This window comes from Parasteatoda tepidariorum, chromosome 6, assembly GCF_982258835.1.
Source record: "Parasteatoda tepidariorum strain Cologne lab strain chromosome 6, Ptep-v5.0, whole genome shotgun sequence".
Taxonomy (NCBI): Eukaryota; Metazoa; Arthropoda; class Arachnida; order Araneae; family Theridiidae; genus Parasteatoda; species Parasteatoda tepidariorum.
Genome location: NC_141760.1, coordinates 100,775,116 through 100,803,111, shown reverse-complemented (window position 1 = coordinate 100,803,111; position 27,996 = coordinate 100,775,116). Strand labels below are relative to the sequence as shown.

The window sequence follows — 27,996 nt, the reverse complement described above, 5'->3', positions numbered from 1 at the left end:
TTAAAAACAGTTTTTATTATCATCACAATCAATTTATCAATAAAAACGCAAAATTTTTTCTGCATTCTGCATAAGGGTGTAAACAAATAAAATTAATAGTGAATTACAGTTATTAGAAAAAAATGATAGATATTAATTCAATAAATAAGTGTGAAGGAAAGGTGAGTGAATCTAACTTTATATGTTGGGTTTTATTGCTTAAAAAAATGTTTTGGTATTTTGATAAAAAATTGCAAAAAAACTTTTCCTATGTAACTTATAGATTCATTCAGTATGTACGCTTTTACATTGTTATTTAATATAATTTAAATAATTTTCAAAGTCACCCTGATGAAACATATTTTGTCTTTATTTTCGGCATGTTATTTTCCTGATATTTGTGCGTGCTCAGAACATCCTAGGAAATATTTGTTTGTTTGTGCCAATTAAGTGCACAGACTATAAGTTCGAATTAAGTGCACGTGCACACCTTGCTTGTGTCATCTAAAATCGCCAAGCCTCATTAGGGTTTTCGGACTTGTAAAGATTAAAAGAAAAAAAAATTCTAATATTTCTATTTATTTTAAAATATCCTTCAATAAGGATAGATTTTTCAAAGTATTTTTTAAAAAAATACTTGAAATGCCGCTTAAAAAATACTTATACTACTTATCCTTCAAAAAATACTTGAATTGGATTAATTAAAATTCGACACAGTAGGGGTACACCCATAGGACACAGGACTTCTAAATTTTTTTATTCCTCTTTTACTAAAAGCAGGCTTCTACTTAAAATACCAATTTGATACCTACTTCCATTTCTTAATTATTACTTCTACGTAGAAAAAAAAATCTATAAATCAAGAAAAGAATAATATTTGAATTATCAAGGCATTGAATTCCTACTGATCAAACACCTACATCAAGGAAGAGCAACCGTATAATTTTATATTTAAAATTGTTGTATAGCTCATTCAGCTTTTCGTTAATAAGAAAAAAAAGGAATTTTTTAAAATCTGTGTAGGTATTGATCTGTGTTGATCAATTTCGCTAAATCTGAGGGGAATTACAATTAATTCCCCACAAATCTGCAGGTACACCTTTTTATTAATTTCACATTAGAGAATTACATGTCTCAAGGAACTTGTCATAACATGTTTTTTGTCTCCTCCCCACTTCGGTGTCTTTAACAGGCTATAGTGCGTATGTATGCAAAATCACTGAATCAACATGAAACTTAATTCTTTATGCAATAATGCCTCTTTATACTTCTTAGTGTTTATACTTAATTATTAAATTTTTTTATATTTCAAAACTGAACTCAACAGGTTTTTGTATACTGATTAAGTTTTAATTTTTGTTTCACCTCTACTATCTGTAGCTAATCAGGCTAAGTAGTGCGTAGAAATCAATTTTTATTTGGGTTTTATGTAAGTGTTTTATTTTTATTCCAGTTGTCCTTCCGTGGAATCAGGAGCAGCAAATTCAAACATGTTTATGGCTCTGCTGGCAAAAAGGACAAATGCTTCGACGGCATAAAAATAACGAAGAATGCTCATGACAGCTCATTTTGTGCTGTTAATCCGAAATTCATAGCAATTGCAACAGAAACAGCTGGTGGTGGATCATTTTTAGTTATTCCTCTTGAAATGGTATGTATATATGCAGTTTTACAGTTTTTTTTTTATAAATTTGACGTGTGTGTATGCGTAGTATATGTATATAAATTACTTTTTGCATGGAAGAGTAGTCAGCTTTCATATTCAACTGGATCTTCTTCAGCTGCATTGCCTTGAAGTAATACAGCTTCAAACGTGTAGTTGCTTGGATCTCTATGCAGCATATACGGTTTGTTCCTTCAAATTACTTCAACATGGGACGTGGAACGTCTTAAAGGCATTTTATCGACTAAATCCCCATTTCTATATGGAATTTTTTTTTCGAGTTAACTTAAAGCTTGTGATATTTCTGCTAAGTTCTAAATATATCGGCGAAACCAATAACGTGTTTGGAGATAAAATTGTACTTTTATATTTTGGTGAGGTGGAATTCTCTAAATAAAGAAATTTTTTTCATTGTCTACTCCAATAATTTGTTGCTGGAGCCTTTGCCCTAACTGACCTTGATAATCCATGTATTTCAACAGTAAACCCTATATAAAAAATGACTAGTATACATTTTAATTTTCTGTTGTTCAAATTTTGTTTTGCTTTAAATTTAGTTTTTTTTTTTTTTTTTTTTTTTTTTTTTTTTTTTTTTAGACTGGTCGGATAGATGCCACTGCTGGAAGAGTAACCGGACATCATGGGCCTATTTTAGATTTACAGTGGAATCCTTTCAACGACAATATCATTGCTTCAAGCTCTGATGATTGCACTGTAAGTGTTGATCGTAAACTTAAACTACTGATTTTTTGACTAATGTAAACACCTGCACGCTGTGTTCATTTACTAAGTTTAATTACTAAAATAATGTTAATAAGGTGGTAGTGTAAAAATACGTGTGAAATAATCTGAGCAATCAAGATAAAAGAAATATGCAAATAACCATTGACCAATTACAAATCAATTCTTGATTACATCAAACAGGCATCATCATCATTTAAAATAGTAGACCACAAAGTCTATAATATAAATTTACCCATAATTGAGTATATCTGTAATCTTAAACTAGGAGTCTTTAATGAGACATTAACTTGCTTTTTTATAGATGATACTTAAATTCTTTTTCCCATTTCGGGCAGGGATTTTTTTTTTGTGTGGATCGGAAGTGATAAAACAGTCTAACAAGACTAGGCCAATACTGTCTAACAGGTACCCACGCTTGTGGCAACAAAGCAACATTGTCATAAATCGTTGCAAAGTTCTTGCAGAAAGATTTTTCATTTGGGAATTTAAAAAGTTTGGTTTTTCTTTTCTGCAGAGTTTATGGAATAATTAGTTGATTATCCGTATTAGATCGTCCAAAGATTTAATCATATGAGCATTTTGCTCTTAAAGAAAAAATTAGGGGATTAAATTATCGATCATGTCAATCTTCATCTATCAAAGGGTACCTCAAGATAGAAATAAGTTAACATGTTTTATATACCAGTGAATTGGTATTTAATATTTATAGTGGAAGTTACACAACAAGTTTTTCAAAAGTTTTTTTTCTTCTCTTTTGCAGAATTATTTTCAAAAGCATATCGGAGGGAGAGATATAGTGGCGATTTTTCTATTCTCCTTTGAGAATAAAAAAATTCCGTTATAAATAAAAAATTATGAAAGTTATAAAGATAGTTCACTCTAGAAGTGATATTCTATTTTTCATGTTTATTTTAAATAAGTATCATTTTATTTTTTAATAAAATATGACTGTGAGTGTGGATTTTGCTACAAATTCAGATTTGTAACAAAAAAATCAATGAATCAATGCAGTATAGTTGTTTGCAGTTATTTGGCTGACATAAAAACCAATTCAATATTTTTCTTTTATTACACTTAGGAAAGTTTTAAATCACACATTCAAGTTTTTACTTTATCATTCACAATTTGTGCCTATTCCACCATATTTCCTTTTTTCGACAATTATTACTTTGAATTTTGTTTTGGTTTTTTAAACTTTCGATGTCTTTCATTGCTGAGTTATTTATATACTCATGATTTTTTTAATAATATCGATGTTATTATGGTAGACAAAGTTCGAATTCGGAATCCAACGCTCAACTAATCACTCTTTGATACACTACGTTTGTAGATTTTTGCTCTGTTTCAATTATTTTTGCGACAGTTAGTGCTAAAAAATTTCCCTTTTAAAAAAAGGGATTTTTTAAAAAAAAATTTATTTTACTACACACAAAATTCGAATCCATTTAAAGCTTTAAAATCCTGTTACCCTAGTTTCACAACTATCCAGATCCGTTTTTGGAAGACGTTCTAATTTGGTTCTCATTTCCATTTTCCCACCGCAATTTCATTAGTTTTTCTCTATTTTTAATAATGTGTGCAACCTGAGTCATTTAAATTTCAAAGTTTTTCAGGTATTTTTCAAACGCAGCATTTTTAAAGATTGGACTCTAAAACTTTGTTTTTTCTTTCAAAATTAAAACTTTATGAGGTATTATCGAACAAAAAGAGATTTGCTCAAGAATAAGGATCTTTTATAAGTTTTATTTCAAATACTCTTTCAAAATAAATTTCAGATTTAGCTACAGAGAAATGAAAATGTTTTTCCTAATTGCGCAGATATTCAAGCTAATCATATGATACTGAATAGATTCTTGCATACCTCTAAAGTCTCCTGTTTTTTAACGAAGACTCCTGTATTTTTTGACTATCTTCTGTTTATCCGTACATTCTCAAGTTTATCTGTATTTGTTGAAGAAATCGAACAAACAAAGCAATTTTTGGCGATAAAATATCTGTTGATGGCAAAAATACTTCTCTTATTCCTCAATGGATGGTGCTATTACCAGTACTACAGTAAGTTGAGTGTTTATAGTTTAAGTAATTATAAATAATATTTTAAAAAAGTTTTCTTTAGATTAAGATTTATATACATATTTTTTACTTCACTAAATGTGAGTGCTTATATTATTTCCAATTTCGAAATTCTCTTTTTGACTTACATGATTATGCATGATGAATCAAGTATGTACGTATGCATGATGTATCTCCCTTATTTTATTTCTTCTATGTTGGCAGGTATGGGCTTGTATTTTCGCATGTTTGCACTTGTATTTCTGTATGTTCACTCCCTATAACAATTCCCCATCGTTTGATAGGAGATAAGGCAATACCTTCTTGAGAGCAAACCACCTATTGCATAGAAAAAAGGAACATGATAATATATATATATACTTATTAGACTCCTGGCCCTATGGAGTTGTTGTATTCACAACTGATCATTTGTCAAGAGTCTGAATGAAAGTTTGATTTATATGAACACCTCAACCTTTAGATTTTTATTCTCTTTTTTAACATAGCTTTAGCTAAAGGATTCAAAGTGATTAAAAATACACTGGTTATCATAAATTAAGGAAAATTCACAAAAATCGCGATAACTCAAGAAATTACACATGGAATTTTATGAAACTTACCCACAATATACAACACATAGTAAGGTATTAAACAACATAAAAAGAAATTATCAGACATTAATAGTAGTATAGAAATTAGCACATGTATAAAATAAACAAATTGGAAGTATCGGTTTGCAATAGAAAAAGTACCTTTAATATGGAATATGATTGCCTCTAGAAGCAATACAGCACAAACAGCGATGTGTGATGCTTTCAATTATGCGGTCTATCAGTTCAATAGGAAGTGAGAGCCATTGCTCTTGTAAAGCAGTTGCAAGCGTGGCAAGGGTCTGAGGGGGCGGATTGATGGCAGATACACGCCTCCCTAGAGCATCCCAAACGTGCTCGATAGGATTCAAGTCCGGGGATCGAGCTGGCCACTCCATGCGAGTAATTGTTTCCTGTTGAAGATAATCATCAACAATGCGAGCTCTGTGTGGTCTTGCATTATCGTCCTGTAACAGGAAGCAATCACCAATTGCCCCGGCATATGGGCGCACATAAGCATCAAGGATGTTGTCTCGATAAACCTGAGCATTCACGGTTCCCCTTGGAAAGACATGGAGGTATGTGCGCCCTCCTAAGGATATGCCTCCCCAAACACAGACACTGCCTCTTCCGTATGCATCTCTTTCACGGATGTTTGATGGATGATAACGGGTCCCAGGTTCTCTCCATATCAAATAACGTCTACTGTCACTTTCTAGACTAAACCTGGACTCATCCGTAAAGAGAACAGGCCTCCATTGATCTGACGTCCAGTGGACATGTTGTCGGGCCCACTGCAAACGGTCTCTCCTATGGCGTGATGTGAGCGGCACGCAAATGGCTGGTCGTCTCGCATACAGACCACCTTCGTGGAGCCTTCTGCGCACAGTTGACGTTGACACCAACCTTCCGGTGGCTGCAGCAAGAGAGGATCTAAGATGTGTCGGAGTAGCGGTTCTATTCCTGCGTGCACTTAATGTCAAATATCGGTCATCGGCACTGGTCGTAACAGTTGGCCGTCCTTGACTGAACCTCCTAGATGCCGAATCTGTGGTTTGAAATTGCCTCCAAAGTCTATGAACCACAGATGGACTCACATTTAGCCATCTGGCCACTTCTGATTGACTCTGCCCTGCCTCTAGTCTCCCGATGGCTCTCCATCGTAGTTCTTCAGGCAAATGATGCCTAGAGGTCATTATTACGAATTGGCTATCTCAGATTTTCAATGTCGCAATCACAGTAAAATTTGTGTGCTTTCTCTCAAACTTGGACTTTTATGCTCCAGGCAGATGACGTAAGCCGAGTGCAGCGCCACTAATTTGCATATTGCAATTTTACTCAGCTACTCTTAGTGGACAACATATGCAAATTTTGCACGGTTTGGCTTACTTTTGAAAGAGTTATCGCTATTTTTGTGATTTTTCCTTAATTTATGATAACCAGTGTAGAAAGGAAATTTCAGTGGGGGAGGGGATTGAGATACTTTAATGCATCATTTTAACTTGTGGGATCTCAAGACTAAGCATGTGGGATCTGATAGTTCAATTGTTGGGACAACATCCAGATAAAAGAAACAAAATATGCCATTGTCCAAAAAGTATTTCACATGAACAGTATTTATTTCTCTGCTTTCTTGGCAATGCTAAAGAAAGATGACAGGAGAATGATGATACCTTAGTACTGAAATAGTTGAACAATATTTTCAGTGATAGATCAGGCAAAAAAATTTATATGCTTTAAAATATGGTGAAAAAATGCTTTTTTTTTAAAATTGAAATAATTTTTTTTAATAATTTAGAAGATAATATATTCAACTGACTGAAAGGTAATATTTTGTGTGGAGTCTATGACTGATATCTCTTTATTTATTTATTTTTTTTGTAGGTGAAAATTTGGTATATTCCTGATGATGGCTTGAAAAAGTCTAATATGAATAAACCGATTATGGATTTGACTGGTCATAAGCGGAGAGTTGGATACATTGTGTGGCATCCAACTGCCGAGAACATATTGTTCAGTGTTGGCTTTGATTATTCCGTGAGATTTGAATTTATATTTTATTTAATAATATTCAATAAATTTAATTTGATATTTATTTGTATGTTATTTGGTTATTGATATTGGTATCAGCCTTTACCAATTTTTGAAAAAAAAATTTATTATTGCAAATAATTGAATAACAATAATAAATTGAATAAAAATGATAAAAATATTAATATTAATACAAACAATAATAATAGTATAATAATATATTAGTAATAATATATTAATAATAATGTATAATATAATGATTACTTATAATTTCATTCTGAGTAAATAAAGTTTTTTCTGATAAACTGACAGTTGATAATTTTCAATGAAATTTTAAAGCTTGAAACTTTACAATCGATGTAAAATTTCTATAATTTTTTTAAGATGATATTTCAGGTTCATTTGTAGAACATAAACTGTTTGTATTTAAATTTAAATATGTCATTTTTTTAGTGTATTCATTCGTTTATTTTTTATGCTCTCTTACCCATTATTGATTTAAAAATATCCTATAAAATTTAACTACATAGATTTTTTTCTTTAGATTTTAGTCTGGAATATTGGTGAAAACACTCTCGTAAACAGCATATGCTGTCATCCGGACACCATTTATTCACTCTCTTTCAATCGAGAAGGAAGTTTAATTGCTACCACTTGCAAAGATAAGAAACTTCGTGTCATTGACGCTCGAAGTGGTGAGGTCATTAAGGTAATGTTCTTCACTTTTGTCAAATATTTTGTTTATGAGCATCAAATTTCAAAAGCAGTTGAGGGTTGAAAAAAAATAAAATTCAAAAACTATTAATTTTCAATTAATTTTGCTGACTATCTTTGTAATACTATTGAAGGGGATGCACATAAAGAAGAAGAAAAGAAATAGTCTCCTAACTGTTGTAAAGAGGGGGGGGTTCCTTTTGCATTTTTTTCTTTTTTATAAATTTAACAATAAAAAATCCTAATCCTCTAAACCAGAAGCCTCAAAAGTGCAATATTTTTTTTTTTAAATTTTAATATTTATTTCTAATGACCACCTGCGTTCACATTTCGTCAATTCAGGCATTTACAGAGCAGATTTGTTGGCCACTCGTTTAGGGGCACCATATTAGGTGGGCCAATGTAGCTCCCACAGTAAGGATAGATAGTACAGAAAATGAAAGAACATTTATTCCTTGCCCAGGGTTCGAACCCAGAACCTTTCTGATGCAAGGTATGTTCCCTGAACCCTATACAGTCCGGTGGGCAAGCAAAATATATATCCCATATCCATTGGGTAAACAACTCAAAGCAAGTGATTTCAATTAGTAAATCTGCCTTCAATTTTTGCAGAGCAATTTTTCTATTTTCTATTTTTCATTGTGGAGATCATCCACCTTCAGATGAGATGCAGAAAATGTTAGAATGATGTTCAGGCTGAATATTTAGCCTAAGTCTTTACCTTTCATTCTTTTTCCTACATCAGCATTTCACTTGTTATGATCACATTTTGTAAATAGTGTAAATCAGTGATCGCATGAAGCTTCTGGGCTATCACACTTTTTAAGTCCTACTGTGAGTTAACTACCTATTTTTTTTTTTAAAAGAATCTCATATTTAGTTTTTTACTCAATGAAAGAGTCAAGGTCATTTAACTGAAGCATTGGCAAGATCTACGAAAAATATTCCCCCAAGCTACTAGTAGCTTGCAATCGAGTGTTTGGCAATCTCTGGTGTAAACTGAGCTATTTCTTAAAGAAAACATGAATAAAACGCAAATGATAAGAAAAACATGAATAAAACACAAATGATTAAAAAAAAATGAATAAAACACCAATGACAGTACAAAACATTGGCATACTAGTTTTAGTTCCATATAAACAAGTACCTTCCTCTATGTCTAAACGTCAAAATAGTATGTTTAGTATACCAATTTTTTGTACTTTCATTTGTGCTTTACTGACATTTTTTGCTGTAGTCTACATAGCACGAAGTATTACCTTTTTCTTTGTTAGATAAGCTATTGCTTATTTGTATGAAAGAAAAGAGGTCTCTTTTAATTATAATTTTTTTTTTTTTTGAATTTCAAAGAATTTGAAGCATGATACACATTGTCCAATAGTAAACATTGTGATGTTTACTATTGCACATCACAATGTGTACTATCATATAATAACTGTATAATTCCAATCTTGGCTATTTATTTAAAAAAAGTAAATGTCTTTTATCCATTTATTTTTGTGTATGTGTATTATTGGAATCATTAAAAGAGAAAACATTCAAACTTTGATTTTTCTAAAGTTTACTAACTTTTTTGAAACTGAAAACCTTTTAATGTATCTAAATACCAAAATTTCTTCATACAGTGAAACTTTCTGTAACATATTTTTTGTCAGTAACATATTTTCTTTTATATGTTTTTTGAAAACGGGTAATGCATGTCTGTTTTAAGGAAATGTTAATGACAATGATGTATATATAAACACATATATATATGTAAGGTTCACATAAGTTTAATTTTAACACAGTGGAGAAAAGTTTAACATTTAAATAAAAAAGGTGACAACAGATTAGATACAGAAATAAAACGCTTGCTTTAAAGTATTTGTCGCTGTTTAATATTGTGTTTTAAAATATCTTCTCGCTTCTTAATTATAATTCATTTGAATTAAATTCCTTGTCTTTCAACCTTACCTTATACAGTGGTGGCCAAAAGTGTGGACATTTTTTTAAAATTTCCATGTTTTTTACCTTTGTGTGCTTGTAGAATTTTCACTTAAATACAAATGTTTATATATCAAATTTAAGGTAATTTAATGTAGAATTTAATAATAAATACAGTATTACAATATCTGTATTACAAAAAAAGTTATGCAGCTAATAGTAAGATCTATCTTAGATTTGCATTTTTTTAAAGTGATACTTACACAATCAATACTTAATAGGATAATCCTTGTTAAGACAGCTTCACAGCGTCTTTTCATCGAGTAAACGAATGTTTGGAGTTCATCTTTCGTAATCACATGGTGCCAAGAATCAATTATATCTTCAGTAAGTTGTCTTTTATTGAATAGACGTTTTTTTCGTACAAGAATTATTAAACGTCGCCACAAATTTTCAATTGGATTGAGATCAGGGCTGTTTCCTGGCCATGGTAATATATCTATGCCTTTATTTTGAAACCATGTTTTGCATACTTTTGCTGTGTGGAAAGAAGCTGCATTCTGCTGAAAAATAAATGGTGCGTTGTTGGGGAAGAGATCCCTGATGGAAGGTATCAATTTTGGTTTCTGGACAGTTTCGATGTAATTTTTGGCATTCAGGATGCCATCAATCACTTGAATTCGGCCCACACCATCTGCAGACATGCATACCCAAATCATGATATTTGTTGGTTTTTTTTTGTAGTTGTTTCAATGTAATCAGCATGAAGTGCTTCACCTACTCTACATCTCACGTATTTACTACCATCACTCCCAAACAACGATATTTTACTCTCATCGCTCCAGATTACTTGCTTCCATTGATTTTCTGACAATTTAATGTGTTCTTTTGCCCACTTAACTCGTCTTTCGCATTGCTTTTGATTTAAATATAGTTTTTTCCTTGGGATTATAGATTATAGTCCAAATCCTGATAACCTTCTTCTTATAGTTCTTGAACTTACTGCAATACCCGCTGCATTCATTTCACATCTAATGGCATTTGATGAAATTTTTCTATCTTGAAGGCATAGCCGTTTAATTTTTCTATCGGCAGTATCACTTGTGCATTTTTTTCGGCCTGATTTGGTTTTATTTTCCTCTGATTTCGATTTTTCATAACGTAAACAGAACTTTCATCCACCAGAACAAGTCACTGAACCACCAACTTGTCTTGCAATTTCAGCATAAGAGAAGCCATTTTCTCTTAATATGACAATTCGGCTTCTTTTTGTAAATGTCCAATTAGTTCTTCTTGTTGATGACATTGTTTAAAATTAGTTTAATTTAAAAAAAAGGACTTTAAATATTCAAGAACAACAATACTCTATTTAATTGTACTAGTATGCATGATTCAGCAAAATGTTTCCACAACAAAAACTCTTTTACCATCCAAATAACCTAAACTATAGTTACAGACATTTGAGTGGTCCTAAGAGCAGTGTTTGTGATTGGCTAGTACGCTTTTATTACAAAACACGTCCTTATTCAATACGATTTGTGTTTGTTTGTTTGTTCTACTAAAATGAGAATAACTTTTTTTGTAATACAGATATTTTAATTCTGTTTTGTCATTAAATTCTACGCTAAATTACCTTCAATTTGATATGTAAACGTTTGTATTTAAGTGAAAATTACTTTTTTTTCTTCATATGTCTGTAATTTTCCCTTGTTTTATCTTCATTTTGAACCTATATATATACTAACAGAGACATGTAAATGAATCAGTGAAAAATGCGTAGGAGTTTTATCTTTCTGGCCCATTGGATCAGTGTCTAAATTTTCTTAATTTCTTTCCCTGGTTAAAAGGTTTATAAATGTGATGCATTTTTATTGTGAATCTGTATGCAGTAAATATAATTATTATGCTCATGTTTTGCTTTTAGGAGGGTCTCTGTCACCAGGGATCTAAAGCATCCAAAGTGGTATTCTTGGGAGACACTGAGCGCCTTTTCACAACAGGTTTCTCTCGTTTCAGTGATAGACAGTGGGCTGTATGGTCTCAGGTAAACACTTATTATTATTACATATTCTGCTCAAAATATACATTGTTTATGGTAATGATTAGAGCTCCCATGGGATCAGAGATAGAATGTTGATATCGCTGAATTGCGGCCACCTTTTAACCTGGTTACATTGTCATGGCCCATCAAGAAATTGTTGTTCAAAAGTGTTTCTGTATTTATTAACTGATTTTGCCTTTTTCACCTTTGATATTACCTATTTACTGCCATTATGATTTAAGTTTTTAAATTTTACTTTAAAATTGTAAAGCGTAGCAGAGAGGAAGGATAGTGAGGACATGGGACTAGAATGGCCATCTTTAATATTTTTTTAGTCAAATTTTATCAGTGAGATATCGTAGACTTCCATGCAGTTGCGTAATTTGACTGAATATTTTTGTTCAAATTTATGAAAGTGGGTTTTTAAGGTGCAAAAGTAACTTTTAAATTCTCTCTTTTATTAAATATTTTATTGTCAGTATTTCAAAAAAGATGCAAATAAGTTAAAAATTGTACATTTTTACCTATTATGATATTAACTTTTGCTCTGTATATTTTCAATTAACCAGTATTAGGCTTAACCAAACAAGTGTCTTCCTGGAGCTAGTGTAGACATATGGTGATATGGGTAGTGTGGTTAAGTCCACAGTGACTCCATTCAACTTTCAATGGAATAATTGGTTAAATTGGTTAAATATATAACTCATTTGATGCTATGCATTTCCTAAATCAAAATGATTTTGTTGAATTGCTTAGCCTTAACAATTAATGATTTCAATATTTATTAAACAATTTAGCACAAAGCCTTTATATTAATTTACCCCATAAAGGTTTTAAGAAAATTTAAAGATTTTTTAAAAGAATACAATTTAATATAGACAAATTAAAGAAGAATTTTTGTCATACGTTAAATTAAAACAGCAAATGCTACCCCAGTTAGGGAAATATCACTAAACCATGCCCTCCTTATGTTATCCTTTTTTTTCTAAGTTAAAATTATGATTATTAATACTGATTTAACTTTAAATTGATTCCATGATATCAAACAAATCAAATTTAATAGTAATTTGTAATGTATTGATTTTGTTTAAAATGTCTTTCTTAGTATACTGAAATGCTCTATTACATTAAAATATGCCGATTTTTATTCTCGAATAAGACTTAGATTGCAATTGATCTCATTTTGACTTTATATACCTTTCTGAGTTATAAGAAATGAATACTTAATAAATTATCAAATTTGTCACTAGCACCTTAGTTCACCCACATTAGCCCCTTGTAGTAGGACTAGTGAGGATAAAAACAGCCTTTTTATGTAAAAGAAATATATTACCTTAAAATTAAGCAACTTTGTAATTCCAGATATAAACAGGTAATTGTTCGAATTATTGTTGAAAAAAATATTTGACGAATTTTAAATTATGTTTAATAAGATTTTTTGACGAATTTATAAAAAAATGTAGGTTCAATCTCTCCAAAACGAACAACCAGAAGGGAAGTAGTGTATGTTACATATGGCCTAACCCTCAGCTTTACCCTCCCATAAAATATTTCACCTTAAAAAGTTTATTAATAATGTTTTAGTTGTAAAGTAAAAAATATGTTGTTTTTTTTCCAGCACAATTTGGACACTCCACTGAGAATTGAGAACATTGATTCTTCTTCTGGTGTTCTCTTCCCTTTCTATGATCATGATACTAAAATGGTGTATGTTGCTGGAAAGGTAAAGTATTCTTTTATTTCTCTTTCATTCTTTAAAGGCCCAAACAAAATAATGTTCTTTAATGAATAATTGTTGGTTATCATTCACTTATGTGAATAAAAGTTAGCAGAGATAAATATTGCTTACCTTTGTCTTGTGCATATTCACTTGTGTTGTCTTCACTTTATATTCTTCAATAGTGCAGGAATACGTAGTGTAACTTACTCAATGAATTAAGGCATTTTTAATTTGGTAAAAAGTTAAGATTATCTTTTAAAATAAGAGCTTATTGTTAAATAAACATATTTAGTAAATATAAGTGCTTTATCAAGATGGAGGATAGGTGAGTAGGGAAATGAAACTTTTTAAAAGTTATACATTACATAATCAAACAGCGCCATTCAGAGACTAAATACTAAAAGAAAACACAAATATTTTAAATTCCAAATAGAAAAAACTTCTTTGAAAAAAATGCGCTAAAAAGCAGCAGAAATTTCAGAAAAAAGTAGCAATAAAGAAAAAGAAAATGAATGAAAATATGACCACCGAAGCCGACGTCTTCAGGGGGTACCAGCCCCGGTAGCCATAAAAACAAAACCATTTCTAATTGAGGGAGAAGCAAATGCTTAAATTAACTCCCTCAGTACCCCGATGGTTTTGCATAGAAGTCCAGGAAGAAAAAAAAAACATGTAATATAAATAACAAATTAAGAAGAGAAACTCAAACAAAATCATCAGAAAAATAATAACTCACATATTCACAGGTCAGACATCAATTTCTCAAGGAAGCCGAATGAGAAGAAAAAACTAAAACCTAAAGAAAACAACGTCCTCTATTACAATGCGCAAATGAAGAAAAAAAGTGAAAAATGTCAAGAGAAAGAAATATGTAATAAATTAATAGAATGCTTAACTGGGGCTCAGTTAAGACTTGAATTGCACCCTGTTAAAAGAAAAAAATATGAAAACCTAAAATTCTTCAATCATTTTTTTAATTAAAAAATTAACATTGCAAAAATTAAAAGGAAAATCATTATTACTCAAATTATTTAAAAAACTATTCACAGCTTCCTGAAAACTTTCAACATTATTGCAAATACTTTTGATTCTAACCAATTGTGAAAAAACTAAATTTTTTAATATTTTATTACACAAATTAGTATTAAAGTTGCAGAAAAAAATAACTTTAAATTTAAAAGCCTTTCTTTTATCAAAGACACCAATTTTAATAAAGCTGTTAACAATATCAATTTTAAAATCTAAATATTCAACATTAGAACAATCCTCATTAGTTTTCTTCAAGACTAAATCTCCAGGATAAATACTATAAATAAAATTATAATTATCACAATTAAACAAAATCAAATCATCAATGTATCTAAAAGCATTAAATTCATTATGCTCAAGAAATTTAGCTTCAAAAAAATGCAAAAAAATATTGGCAAAAACCCCAGAAAAGGAATTACCTTGTGGAATTCCAATAATTTGTTTATAAAAATCTAAACCATTAAAAAGAACATTGTTATTTATATTGCATGTTTTTTTTCCTGGACTTCTATGCAAAACTGAGGGAGTTAATTTAAGCATTTGCTTCTCCCTTTAGAAATGGTTTTGTTTTTATGGCTTCCGGGGCTGGTACCCCCTGAAGACGTCGGCTTCGGTGGTCATATTTTCATTTTTATTTCCTTCTTTTTCTTTATTCAGAGACTAAAATAATAAACAGTGAATCATTGAATTGGAAGATTAGTGATAAAATATCTATTTTATAAGAATAATATGCTATTTTATAACTATAAAGAGTTTGGAACAACTCAGGGTTCTCCTGATATTTTTGATTTTCCTGATCAAAATTATTTTGTCCTGATTTTTATCTTTTTGTCATGATATTCCTGATTTTTGTGTATGTTCAGACCATTCCATATACTACAAATACAAACCATGTATATAATTACTTAACTGTTCATAAGTTTGAATTTTTCATTATTTTGGGAATGATTCATTAATTTTGAAAAATTGAGAGTTTTTTATTTTCAATCCAACATTGCTTATTTTATGTAATTGTGCTTTTAAAAATTGCAATATTCGATATTTCGAATTTAAGAACCTCTCAATTATATACATGATTCAACCATATAACCCTACCTGTAGGATTCTTTGTTTAACATAATTTAGGAATGCAGTCATTTTAAGAATAAGATACTAGGTAAATCTTTTGTATTATCAAATTTTTATGGTGAAGAATTCAAGGTTCATACACTTATTTATACAAATGCAATAACAAATATCAAAGTGTTGATTTTTGAAGTATTAAATTACTTTTGTACAAAATTGTTGAAAAACACATTCACTGTGCTTTTGTTTTAAGATTATTGAAACCTTACTTTAAACTTATTTGATTAAGGAAGTCTAGAACTCGATTACAAATTTTAATTAAATATTGGTATGAGGAAATGTTAACTGATTGTTACTGATTATAATTTTTTTCAATGTAACAGCACTGTAAAAATGTTCTATGTATTGATCTCTAATTATTATGAATTATTCAGTACTCCATTAATAGAATTATACTGGATGCTGTTTAAACTGTCTGACTAAACAAACAAGTTTTGAAACTTAAAATAGTATATTTTGTTATTCTTTTATATTTTGTAATAATTTATGGACTGCGCCTAATATTTGTCTTATACATATGATACATTGAAAATATTTAATTTCTGAAAAGCGTTTTATTAAAATTATATAATTAAATGTGTTTTTATTTTAGAAGTAGGAATTTATTTATAATTTGTAAATTTATTTTGTTAAAATTATTTTTGTAAGCAACTGTGCTTAAATTACTGTTCTGTTCAGAATATTTTGATGAACTTTAAAGCCTGCTAGAATTCTTAAAGACCTGGAATATTTTTTTAAAAACTTTCCTTTTTATTGAGAAGCTTCTCAAATTTCCTGTTAATAACCAATTTTTTATTTTAAAATTTCTTTGTTTCAAAAGCATACATTTTGTTTGCTTTTCTTTCCTTTTTCAAATTTTTTTAACAATTTATTTTTTTCTTATATGCTAACTTTAAATTATTAAAAATTGCATTTCATAAATTAATTAAAAAGATTTTTAAAATTGAAAGAATATTGAGTGTCACAAATATTGTCACAGTATTTAAATTATTTTTATTATAAGTATTTAAAAGCTAATTTATTAAGCTATTAAGCTATAAGCTAATTTATTTAATAAATTAGCTTTAGCTAAGCTAAAAGCTAATTTATTAAGCTATTAAGTATTAAGCTAATTTCTTGAAGTTAAAAAAAGGAGTATAAAGGCATTTAACATTAATTTTTAAATTCTTTTTTTTTAAAAATAAGGAAAGTTTGGCTCTTTATAATAATAATAATGCATTGTAATATTATTGCAATATAATGTCAATTTAAATTAAGTCTGTTTGGAACAACAACAAAAAAGTTCAAGAATATTAATAACACATTATGAAAAGAAAGCTTATTATAGCTTTGTAAGGATTTGATTTGGCATAAGTGCAACAAAACATTAATAATTTTTATTCATAAAATTGAATTTTATGTGTTTACATAAATTTGTAACAAATAAAGTTGAAACTGATCTTTTTTTTTTTTTTTTTGCAATTAAGTAAAGTCTTTCTTTTTAATTATTTTAGGGTGACGGAAACATACGTTACTATGAAATAGTTAACGAGCCACCGTGGTGCCATTATTTGAGTCAATTTTTGACTGGCTTCCCTCAGCGGGGCCTAGGAATTATGCCCAAAAGAGGTCTGGACGTTTTGCGTTGTGAAGTATTTCGTTTCTATAAACTGCATGCTGTCAAGCCACTCTGTGAAACTATTTCTATGATTGTGCCGAGAAAAGTAAGTTGTTAATAAGTAAATTTATTTATTTCCATTTATGATGCAATTTCCTTATACAATTTATATAAAAAATAGATCAGTTTTAAAATTATAAGAAACTTAAAAATCTAATAACTTTTGACCAAATACTTGGATATTATACTTTACAATGAGTGAGTTATTATTGGGAACTTAACTAATTGAAAAGAATTCTTTCTTGAAGAAAATGAAAAACTTGAATTCTGGGAAGAAGTTTTTTGATCCTTTAAAAAGTTTTATATGTTATCTTTACTGTCCATTGAAACCAATATGTTTGTACTAATTTCCAGTAACCAGGATATTATTTGGGAAGGGTTGATATATTGACAATATGCTCCTTTCCATAACTTCATAATTTTTTTTATCTCCCTTACTAGTACCTAATATGATTTAGGCTAAAAATATGTAAATGAAAATAAATAGAAAAATGTATTAACGAAATACATTTTATTACATTTTTGGAGCAGAAAATTCATTAATCTAAAAATAGACTCATACTAAAAAATATGTATGTGATGTATAGATTATTGCATATTATAAAATCACTGAAACTTTGAATGCTTCTTGCTCTTAACTTCACTAAAAAATGTGTTTGGGGTTACTGAGGTGTTATCTTAGGGTAGCTTAGGCAGAGTAACCCAGATCAGAGGGGAGATACTGTACAAAGATGAATGCTGACTTTGATTGGGGGTTTAGCACAAAGTTGATCACTTTGCCAAAACAAATTTCCCTAACTACATAGTAGGGGAAACAGTGAAAAGAAACAAAAGTATCCTCAAGATAACCGGATCTAAAACAGATGGAGGTCCATAATGTTGGATTAATGCCAGGTGTAGAAAATGAAAGACTTGACTTACAAGAGGCTGTAGTGCTTAGAAGGTAGAAGTAGTGAAATACCTCTAGTAAAATAGCATGTTAAGTACTAGGAACTTGAAGGATACTTTTGTTTCTTAAAAGAAAACATTTAAAACTTTTAAAAATGCCGATGAGACTGTGTAAGGGTCAAGGAACTGGCTTCGCATTAGAAAGGTTCTGGATTCGAATCCTGGGCAAGGCATGGATGTTCGTTCATTCTTTGTACTATTTGTCCTTACATTGTGGGAGCAATGTTGGCCCACATAATATGGCTCCCTTGAAAAGAGTGGTCAACAAATCTGCCTTGTAAATGCTTGAATTGACGAAATTTTTATACAGGTGGGCATTGGGGAAGGAGAAAAAAAATTTAAAAATTGGTACTTACAAAAATTTTAATATTTCCTTTTTTTTTCACATGAAAAAACTTTGATATTTTTACCTTTTTTGTTCATGTGGGAAAGGATAAAAAAATTCAACACAAAGGAATAGAATATTAATATGATATTGTAATCACCATATTTACAACTAAATTTGTAATTATACCCTTGAAAATTCTACTAAGATGCAGGGGATTTCTACTTTGGAACAGAGAATACCCTTTTTGATTGGGTAAATTACTTAGTCCAGTGTTTTATCTTCCGTCTGTCAATGTATTCGTGTCATGATGTCTTATTGTAATTGTCTTGATGATAATAATGAAACTCTTATGTTTTATTCTCCACTTTTTATTCACTAAGTAACAAAAATACAGTAGAGCACCGATTATCCGAACCCTTATTATCCGAACGTCCAATTATATGAACTATGTCCGAATTCTTTTTTCTTTTTAAAGTTTAGAATATTTTAACTTAGCGACAATTTTTCTTAATTTAGAAGAATAAATAATACCCACTACATCTGAGGACCATATTTAATTTAAAACTTTTTTTTAACAGTTTTCTGATCGTAGCCATGCATACATGTATTTTTATACAGTTAAACCTACATACCCCTTTAGCCCTCTTCAACTGAAAATTATCTTCCAAAAATGCGAGCTTCATTTTGACCGTCTACAATTTTTGGATTGCGGAAGGAGTTTATGAATAAATAGGTGCTGAAGTTCTACAATTGAGAGATAGGTAGTCGTCACTTATGGTTAATGATTAGTGATTACCGTGCTTAGAATCTTAAATCTTGGAATAAAATTCTTAACAGTAAAACAAATGAAACTGAAGTTTCTGAACCAGTAGATCTTCCGGATGAAAAGATGCCAGGTTATACAGCAGAAGAAATAGAAGACTAGTGTCAAGACACTGAAAACGACACAGGATTTCAAACTTTAAATGATGATGAAATTGTTGCTAAAATTTTGAATGAAAATCCACAGGTGAAGAGGAAGAAGTAGGTGATCAAGTTCAAGATAGTGGACCTTCTCATATAGAAGTATGCAATTCATTAGATATTGCAATGAATTGGCTAGACTATCAATATGATGCTGATCCGGTTCAGTTGATTTATTTGAAAGGAATAAGGGATATATGACGGCTAAAAAAAGAGCATCTTCTTTGAAACAAAAGTCTTTGCTGGATTTCTTTTGCAATGGAAAATAAAGAAAAGTATGGTAAAATCAGTAATTGTCAAGAAAATTATAAAAAGCTGAAATATGAAAATTCAAAATGAAAAATAAAATTAAATAAATAAATGAAAAATATTTAAAAATTTAAAAAAACAAACTTTTAAACATGCCAGAGCTATTTTAGATAGTACTGCCAGTCAAGTGCCTAGAAAAAGTGTGAAGGAAAGTTAGTGCAAAAATAATAATCATTTAAACCGGATTTTAAACAACTTTCCAATTATCTGAACTTTTCATTATCCGAACCACATTCGGTCCTGAGCAGTTCAGATAATCGGCGCTCTACTGTATGTTGTAACTGGTTTGATATATTTTTATCATATTTACTTATTTATTATATTCAAAACTTACTTTTAATTAGTCTGAACAATTTCAAGAAGATTTGTTTCCTGACACTGCTGCGCCTACCCCATCACTTACAGCTAGAGAATGGCTGAATGGAAAAAACAGAAATCCTATTCTGATATCTATGAAGGTAAAGTAGTAGGTTTTGTATGTTTAGTAGTAACACTAGATTAAAAAAAAAATTTAAAGCATAGCTGCCAGCTTTTATGAAAAAATTGGAGGATTCCCAACTTTTGGGGAAATCTTCCATGCTCATAGAAAATATTCAAATCTTACAAATTTTTGAATTTTTTTTCTTTAAAATGTCAAACATTTTGGCAATTAATTTTTTTTAAATATTACTACAAATACTGCACTACATTTTCATTCACTTGAGGTTTAGTAAAAGGCTTAATCCTGGTTTTTTGTTCAATCAAGCATTGGGATAAATTTTTGAAGCAACATATTTAAAATAGTTTATTAGTGTGAGTAACTTTTATTTTTTGTTTCTTCCATCTTGAGAAAATTGTCTCTGTGTATGTAGTGAATGCACCTCTATATAAAATCTTAGTACTGCTAGAATTTTAATATTATCAGAATTTTAAACTCATTATTGGTTTACCTTTAAATAAGAAGGAAATGTCCCTAGCTACTACTCCAAAATGTTTCCTTTTATGTCATATATTTAACCGTATGAAAAATCTCCTTTTTTGATACTGTAAAAAAAAAAACATGATTGTTAAGTTAATCATTCTCTTTTTCTCCCTTGCACCACAAATCAAGGCCCACAAATTTTCATTTCAATTATTGAAACCATAAAATGTTAATGAAAAACTTAGAAATTATTTTATTTTCTTTTTAAATTGAATTGTATTTTATGTTTTGAAATATTATAGACTGGGGCTGGAGCCAGAACTAATAAACCAGTGGTTTATAACCCAGATCGTCAGTACTTAATAACTGCAGACAGAAACAATGAGAGGAAGTTTATATTCATTTCAGAAGATAACAAAGTTGATTACCGAGATCTGAAGAAAAAGGGCAACGAAGATGCTCATCCTAACAAGTAAAAAAAAAATTATCCTAAAAATATTCTGTTCTAATTTATATTTCCTGTTATTCCTAAACAGTTTCTTATAATGTATGTGCTTACTTCATGGACTTTTCATTTTGCTGTTAGTAACATAGTTTATCCATTATTACATTGTCCATTAATATCATTAAATACAACTCTTTATACTATAGACTTTTTTTGGGGCTGTTATTTTCTGATAGCATGAGTTTTCATTCATTACAAAGTAATGTAAATGAAATGAATTTTTATAATCAGAGTTAATTAAAGTTACATAAAAATTTTCTTTTGAAATATTTAAAAAAATATTATTATTTTGAGGAAAATTATATAAAGATAGTTTTTTTTTTTTAAATAGTGTAATGCTAAAATACTTTTGGGATTAAGATTGATTTATTGAAGGAAATTCATTTAGCTTATTACCAAAAACTAATTTGATTTCATTGTTTGAATTATATTATTTTAATATTATTTATTTTTCATAATTTTATTAATTTGATTAAATTTCTTTGCTGGAAAGGTGGGTTTTCAGAGTTTTACTTAATGTAAAGAATTGGTCATAAACTTCAACTTTTTTGAGTATAAATAACTAAATTCATAAATTCTTCGTTTATCTCTACAAATAAATTTGATGAGAAATGATCAAATGAATAAACACATAACACACAAGGGAAAATAGCTCCCCAGTGTTGGGCTCTTTTTTTTTACCTTATGCTAACCTTTACTGTTACCCACATTTATGTAAACAAAGCTTGTCATTTGTATTTTTTTTATTTTATTTATTATTATTATTTTTTCTTTTCTTGTATTTTTTTGAAGTTTTTAGCAGATGGTTTTACAAATCTCAAATGGGAAAATAGCTTCTCATCAGCATTTAAAAGTAAATGAATTTGATTTGAAATATATATATTTCTTTAGTGTGTGATAGATTTACCTATATGTAGAAAAATTATTCTTTCCTAAAGTGGAAGGCAATTTGGCTGATAATTTCTTACACACATTTATTTTATAAGCATAAAGGTTAAGGCTTTAGGAACTAAATAAGGTTAATTGATGTTCATTTTTCACTTCGTTTTATTGAGGAAACTATATTGCAATAATTGAATGCTAGACATTTTAAACTTGTTATAAACATATAATTTTTGTTCTTTTAATATCACTATTTTGGGGATGACTTTAAAATTGCCGTAATAGCAGACTTCTCACAGTATGCCATACTCATTAAAGCTTCACCTGTATTCATATTTCCTTATCTTAAACAAAAAAGATTGTGTCTGATTTGGTATTCTCTCAAAGTTTGTAAAATATCTGCTACAAAGCAAAATTTTACATAATTTAAATGTTTTGCTTTTTTCAAAAGTAATTGAATATATCCCATTATACATATACATTATAAAAACTGAATTAATACTTATAGTGATTCAAATAATTTGAGTACAAAATAATGATTCCTGCATGAGATATGCCAATATTTCTAAAGTAACTTAAGTATCTAATATTTCAAAAAACATTTTGTTTCATTTTGCATAAATATTGTTTTTTAATATAATAGAAATCTTCAATGTTGCTTTTATGTTTTTTCTTTAATTATTATATTTTATTATAATATATTTTATGTATATTTGATAAATTATTTAACGTAATCCAATTTAAATAATTACCATTTTATAAGAATTTAGTTTTAAAACTGATGCTGATTTACTACCATTGCATTTTCATCAATTTCAGTTATGGTTTTAGTATTTTGTTTGCGAAATAAGTTTTCTATAAAGAATGCAGTAATCACAATATTTCAATTTTCTGTGCATGAAACTTATATTTAACATTTCAATAAAATATAGAAATTACCTAAATTTTAACATAGTATTTAAAAAAATGTATAGATGTCAAATTCAAAAATGTTTAAAAAAAAAGTTTTTGTGGGTGAAAATATTTCTTAAAATAATTTAAATCGAAGATTTGCTTACAAATATGAGATATAAATAAATTTTATAGTGAAAAAATAGTAAGCAAAAAAATGTGTAGATAACTTGCTATTATTTTATTTTATTATAGGAAAAAACATTTTATGCTGTTTTATTTTTCACTTTCCAAACACTGATATTGAATATCAGTGTACCATATTAAAAAAATATGAACTTTGTTTACGTTATGGAATTTACTCAAAAGTTTGCAAAATATCTGCTATAAAGCAAGATTTAAATTATGCTGTAAAGCAAAATAATGTGATCTATCACATATAGTCTGTTGTACTTTAGCCTTTTTAAGATAAATTGTTATTGATATCATTACAGCCAAAACCCTTAGTTGATTACTATTGACTGACATTAGCAAATACTTAATTCAGCTAACCAAGAGCCTAAATGCTTTTTCAGTCCACTCTTCTCTAATCAGTGATTTGAAATAATTAACTCCTTTTTTTTAATAATAATGTTTTTCCTCAGTACTTCATCGTGGCAGGAAATGTCCCCAAGGCAGCTTGAACCTAATATAATCTCTCATACTCTTCCTGTTGCCAGTTTTGTCACCATCGAAGATGACAGCTCTAGTGAACAAGATGATAGCAGCTGCAGCGAATTTTCTAAAGACTCTGACGTATGTATTGTACTTCATATAATTCCATTTATTCATTGAAAGAAATGCAAATGGCTTATTGCATGGTGCATAGCATTTTTAAAAAATGCTTTTTTCATTGGGTTTTTTTTAAAATGTGAATAATTTTCCCTTTTTTAAAATGGGAATTATTTCTTTACCATGTCAATTTTTGCCACATATTACGCAAAAGCGTACTTTTCTTATTGTTCAACGTTTTCACAATTCATTCAACTACAATCTTTTTCGGCGTACAGTCGGTCCATAGCGTATGAAAGCGCCAATCATTTTACATGTTTGAAGAAATACTTGCGAGTCTGCATGTGCGTATGCTGAGCTGGGATCTGTGAGATTATTGCATTCTCATGTGCAACTCTGCTGCATTTTGCAAGATATTTTCAATGTCAAGCTTCATTTTCCACCCTCTGATATCGAACCCAAAAATCTCTTGATCATTTCATAATGGCTAATATAATCAAGAAAAAAGTTCTTTGTCAGAAACTAGTTATTTTATTATGATCATGCAAATTCTGAAAATTATGTTTCATTTTGTTAAAGTATATAGTGCTTAAAAATATTTTTTGACTGCTTCAAAAGTACTTAAAAGATGTTTATTTTTTGTTGAAAGATTTGGCCTAAAATTAATTTGATCACATTGATTAAATTTTATTATTTTAATATTATTTATTTTTTGTAATTATATTAAATTTCTTTGGTGGAAAGGTGGGTGGGATTTTCAGAGTTTTACTTAATGTAAGGAAATTCTATAGGATCTAATAATGCCTTTATAGCCTGAATAATTTTTTATCTGATACTAGGTCTTTATTGTAATGATACAAGGCCATAGATATGGTAATCAATTAGCGGAAACAATATTTTAAATTACGCAAAACATACTTAAAATAAAGTACCTTAAGTATGAAAGATAAAGTGTACTTTCTCTGAATAAACAAACTCTTTTTTTTAATTTTTTTTTTTTTTTACTGATTTTAATTCTTGGCACTCAAAATATAGAAGGTAGCTGCATTCTGAACTATCTTGCTTAAACTTGGGTTGCAATAGTTTAAGCAGGGGAGCAGTCAAAAATTTGGACCTCTTATTTTACTTTTTGTGTATTTCATCATATATCGAGATAGTTTAGAGTGAATTATAAAGTTTTTGCATACAAATATAAAATTCATTTATCCGAAGTTAATTCTGCAATTTTTTTCATAATTATTTATTATTTTATTTATTAATTACCACAACAACAAAAAAAAAAGAATTATAAGGTTTACAAATTTTAACTTAATTTCAAAGAATGTAATTTTAAATTGCAAATTAAGAAATTTGGATGAAATTAATTGAACAGTTTTTGAGTTATTAAAGTTTAGGAAGGTCATATTTATCAAATTTAATTTATTCTGCCTGTTTGAAAATAGAGCTAAATGGGTGTTATTAACATTATAAAAATAGCATTTGCGATAAGACTATCAAAACAATACAGTACACATATTAAAGCGAAAGATGCAGAAGCAATGGAAGTAGGATTGACTGCATTATAATAAAAACAATTTGTTATTGTGCTTGTAACCAATATTTTTTTATTGTCAAAATGAGGCAAAAATCCATGTGCCTGATTAGACTTTTAACCATGACTATTTGTAAAAGATCCACCTTTTATCTATAAACTACAAATGCCTGTAGTTCATAGATGAAAGTCCTATCTTTTATAAATAGAAATATTAAATTAACTTAGAATGAATGATTTAGAATTTCTTCTTTTTTCAGTTGCCTGAGACTTGCAAGAAATTAACTTCTCTTGTCAAAGAACTGCAAAATAAATTGCAAATAAAAGATGAACGAATCAAGGAGCTCGAAGAAAAACTTAGCCTTCTGCAGAATAATTTCTGCAATGACAATTGAATATTCATATCTTGTTATGTTATTTTGTATATAAGTTGATTTGACACTTTTTGTGTATATTTAGTTTTAATTCTTTTTATCCAAGTGATATTTACTCTATTAGCATTTTTATTCTCTTGAATTTTATTATTATTATTATTATTTTTGAAAGAGAAATCTGAGTACTGTCTTCTTGTTTTTCTTTAGATTTCTCATTTTTATAAAGAAGCTCTATTCTTGTATCTTTTTTAGAAACCTCAAGCGCATAAAAATGCTTTTGAGCCTTTTTGTAGTAAACTTTTTAGCTTTAAAAATGTTGAAGATTCAGCAACTTAGTTTATGTAAATTGCTAGCTATGAGCATGTAGTCTATTGTTACTGAAAACATAACTCTGAAGATCGTTAGATGATTGAATGTCAAATACTGAATTTCTTACTCTGGAATTTCAAATCTATTTTTAAATTGCTTAATGTGTTAACTGATGTTTTCATAGATCAGTAATAATGAAAGTCAATGTGCTAGACAGTTTAAAAATAAATGTTTAATGCTTATTTTATTACTCAAAGCTCATTATCTAAGCATTTATAATATGAAAAAACACAAGCTTTATATTTTCAAAACATTAAAGGCCTCAATAAATGCTTGAATTGATTAAATCTAATTAAAATATCATGTTTGGATTTTTTGTTGCTGCCAATAAATTGTTTCAAAATGTAATTTTAAATTAGTTTTGTAGGAAAATAATAATTCTGCATTGGTAACAAATATTAGAGCACAAAGATATGAAATAAATTTATGAATAACTAAATAGTTTTATAGAGATATTATATTATTATATCTTTAATGTTACTGTACGTATCTTTAAGAAAACATGCCTGTAGCATAACAAAACTTGTAGTGCACTCAAAGGTAAATAATAAGTGTAACCATTTGCTCAGAGTAAGACTTAATTTAAAAGAAAAATTTAATAAAAAATTATTTGAAACCCTGAAGTTTTTTAGTAAAAGTTTCCTTTTTCTATAATTTATTTTGAGATTACATCAAATGCTTGTTTTAATTGTGTCAGCTGTTTTCAGACTTAACTCCTAATAGTAGTAATAATGATGAATAAAAGAATTATTAGCAATTAGCTGGTGTTTTTAAAAAATTTTACTAATCACTCTTTGTGCTCATGAAACCCGAAATTAAAAAATTGATGTAGTAAACAACTAATAAAAAATATGGAACCTTGATGAAAAAACATGCTACCTATTTTTTTAGGTAACTGTGTTTTCTTACTTTATTTGCTCCAAATATTAGTACTTATAGCTGTTTCAGGATTTTTAGACAAAAATCAATAAATTAAGATTCAGCAAGTCGTTAATTTATGCTAAGTATTTTTGTCATTTTTTTGCCAATCATTGAAGCCATTTAAAAAAATTAAGACCATATATAAATGAAAATTAATATTAAAAATATGAAGTTACCAAATGAAAAATTGTTATGCCTATAGAAATCATTCTTAAACTGTGTTCAACATAAAAGAATAAAAAATTTCTAAAGAGATTTTTATATCATTTAAAAAAAAAATTAAATTTGATATTTATAACTTTGAACAAAATTGTCACTCTATTAATTTGGGCAACAAAATATTCTATTGTTTGTTTTACAATAAAAGTGTTAAGCGAAGTTGTTTGTGAGGAAACAATTCTGTTGTAAAATGAATGTTGAAAATTGAATGCGAAAAATATGTCAGTTCAAATGTTTGATCTTATGTTTATAAAACTTGCATTGTTAGCTTATATTTATTTTTGTATTGTTTATTTTATTTTTGTTTCAAATATTACTTTGTCTGTTTTAAATACTGTTTCAAATTGTGAGGTATTTGCATTTCTTTTTCAAGTTTTCATTTGTCAACTACTGCTTTATTTAAAGTTTGAATTTGACATTCCAACAAGCAACCATTATGTAGTTAAGGGCCTACCAAATATATGAAATATACATATTTTATAATGCTATGTATATTTATAAATGTCTTATACAGCATTTTTTTTTCCTTCTATGCATTTCCTTTTGTTTTAATTTATTAGAGTTACTTTTAGAAAAGTGGATTTTCTCAGTTCAACTAAATCTGCAAGCTTTTTGGGATGTTATTTTTTTGTTACATGTTATGACAAAAAAATAAAATAAAATGTTTCTTTTTTGCTTTTTTATTATGGGAATGGATCAAACAATTTATCTTTATCCCCTTACTGTATGTGTGTTCAAATACTTTTCAAAGCAAAACCATGCTATTTCATTTTTTGTAACCATTATTTTTTTTTAGCAATCTGCATTTATCTGCAT

At 28.7% G+C, this 27,996-nt stretch overlaps 1 protein-coding gene across 2 annotated transcripts; it reads left to right on the top strand.

Annotated features, from left to right (window-relative positions):
• The first annotated feature begins 1 nt into the window (after nt 1).
• Nucleotides 2-27,842, top strand: LOC107451815 (coronin-2B). 2 transcript variants are annotated; one of them, XM_087166287.1, is made up of 12 exons: nt 2-161; nt 1,433-1,630; nt 2,240-2,356; nt 6,913-7,065; nt 7,604-7,768; nt 11,621-11,740; nt 13,356-13,460; nt 17,105-17,314; nt 20,161-20,274; nt 21,020-21,189; nt 23,640-23,790; nt 25,558-27,842. In XM_087166287.1, the coding sequence occupies exons 1-12, from the start codon at nt 123-125 to the stop codon at nt 25,690-25,692; spliced, it is 1,677 nt and encodes a 558-aa protein (XP_087022413.1). In that variant the 5' UTR covers nt 2-122; the 3' UTR covers nt 25,693-27,842. The 2 variants fall into 2 exon arrangements, with proteins under 2 accessions (XP_087022413.1, XP_087022414.1); XM_087166288.1 differs by lacking the exon at nt 20,161-20,274.
• Nucleotides 27,843-27,996: the final 154 nt, after the last annotated feature.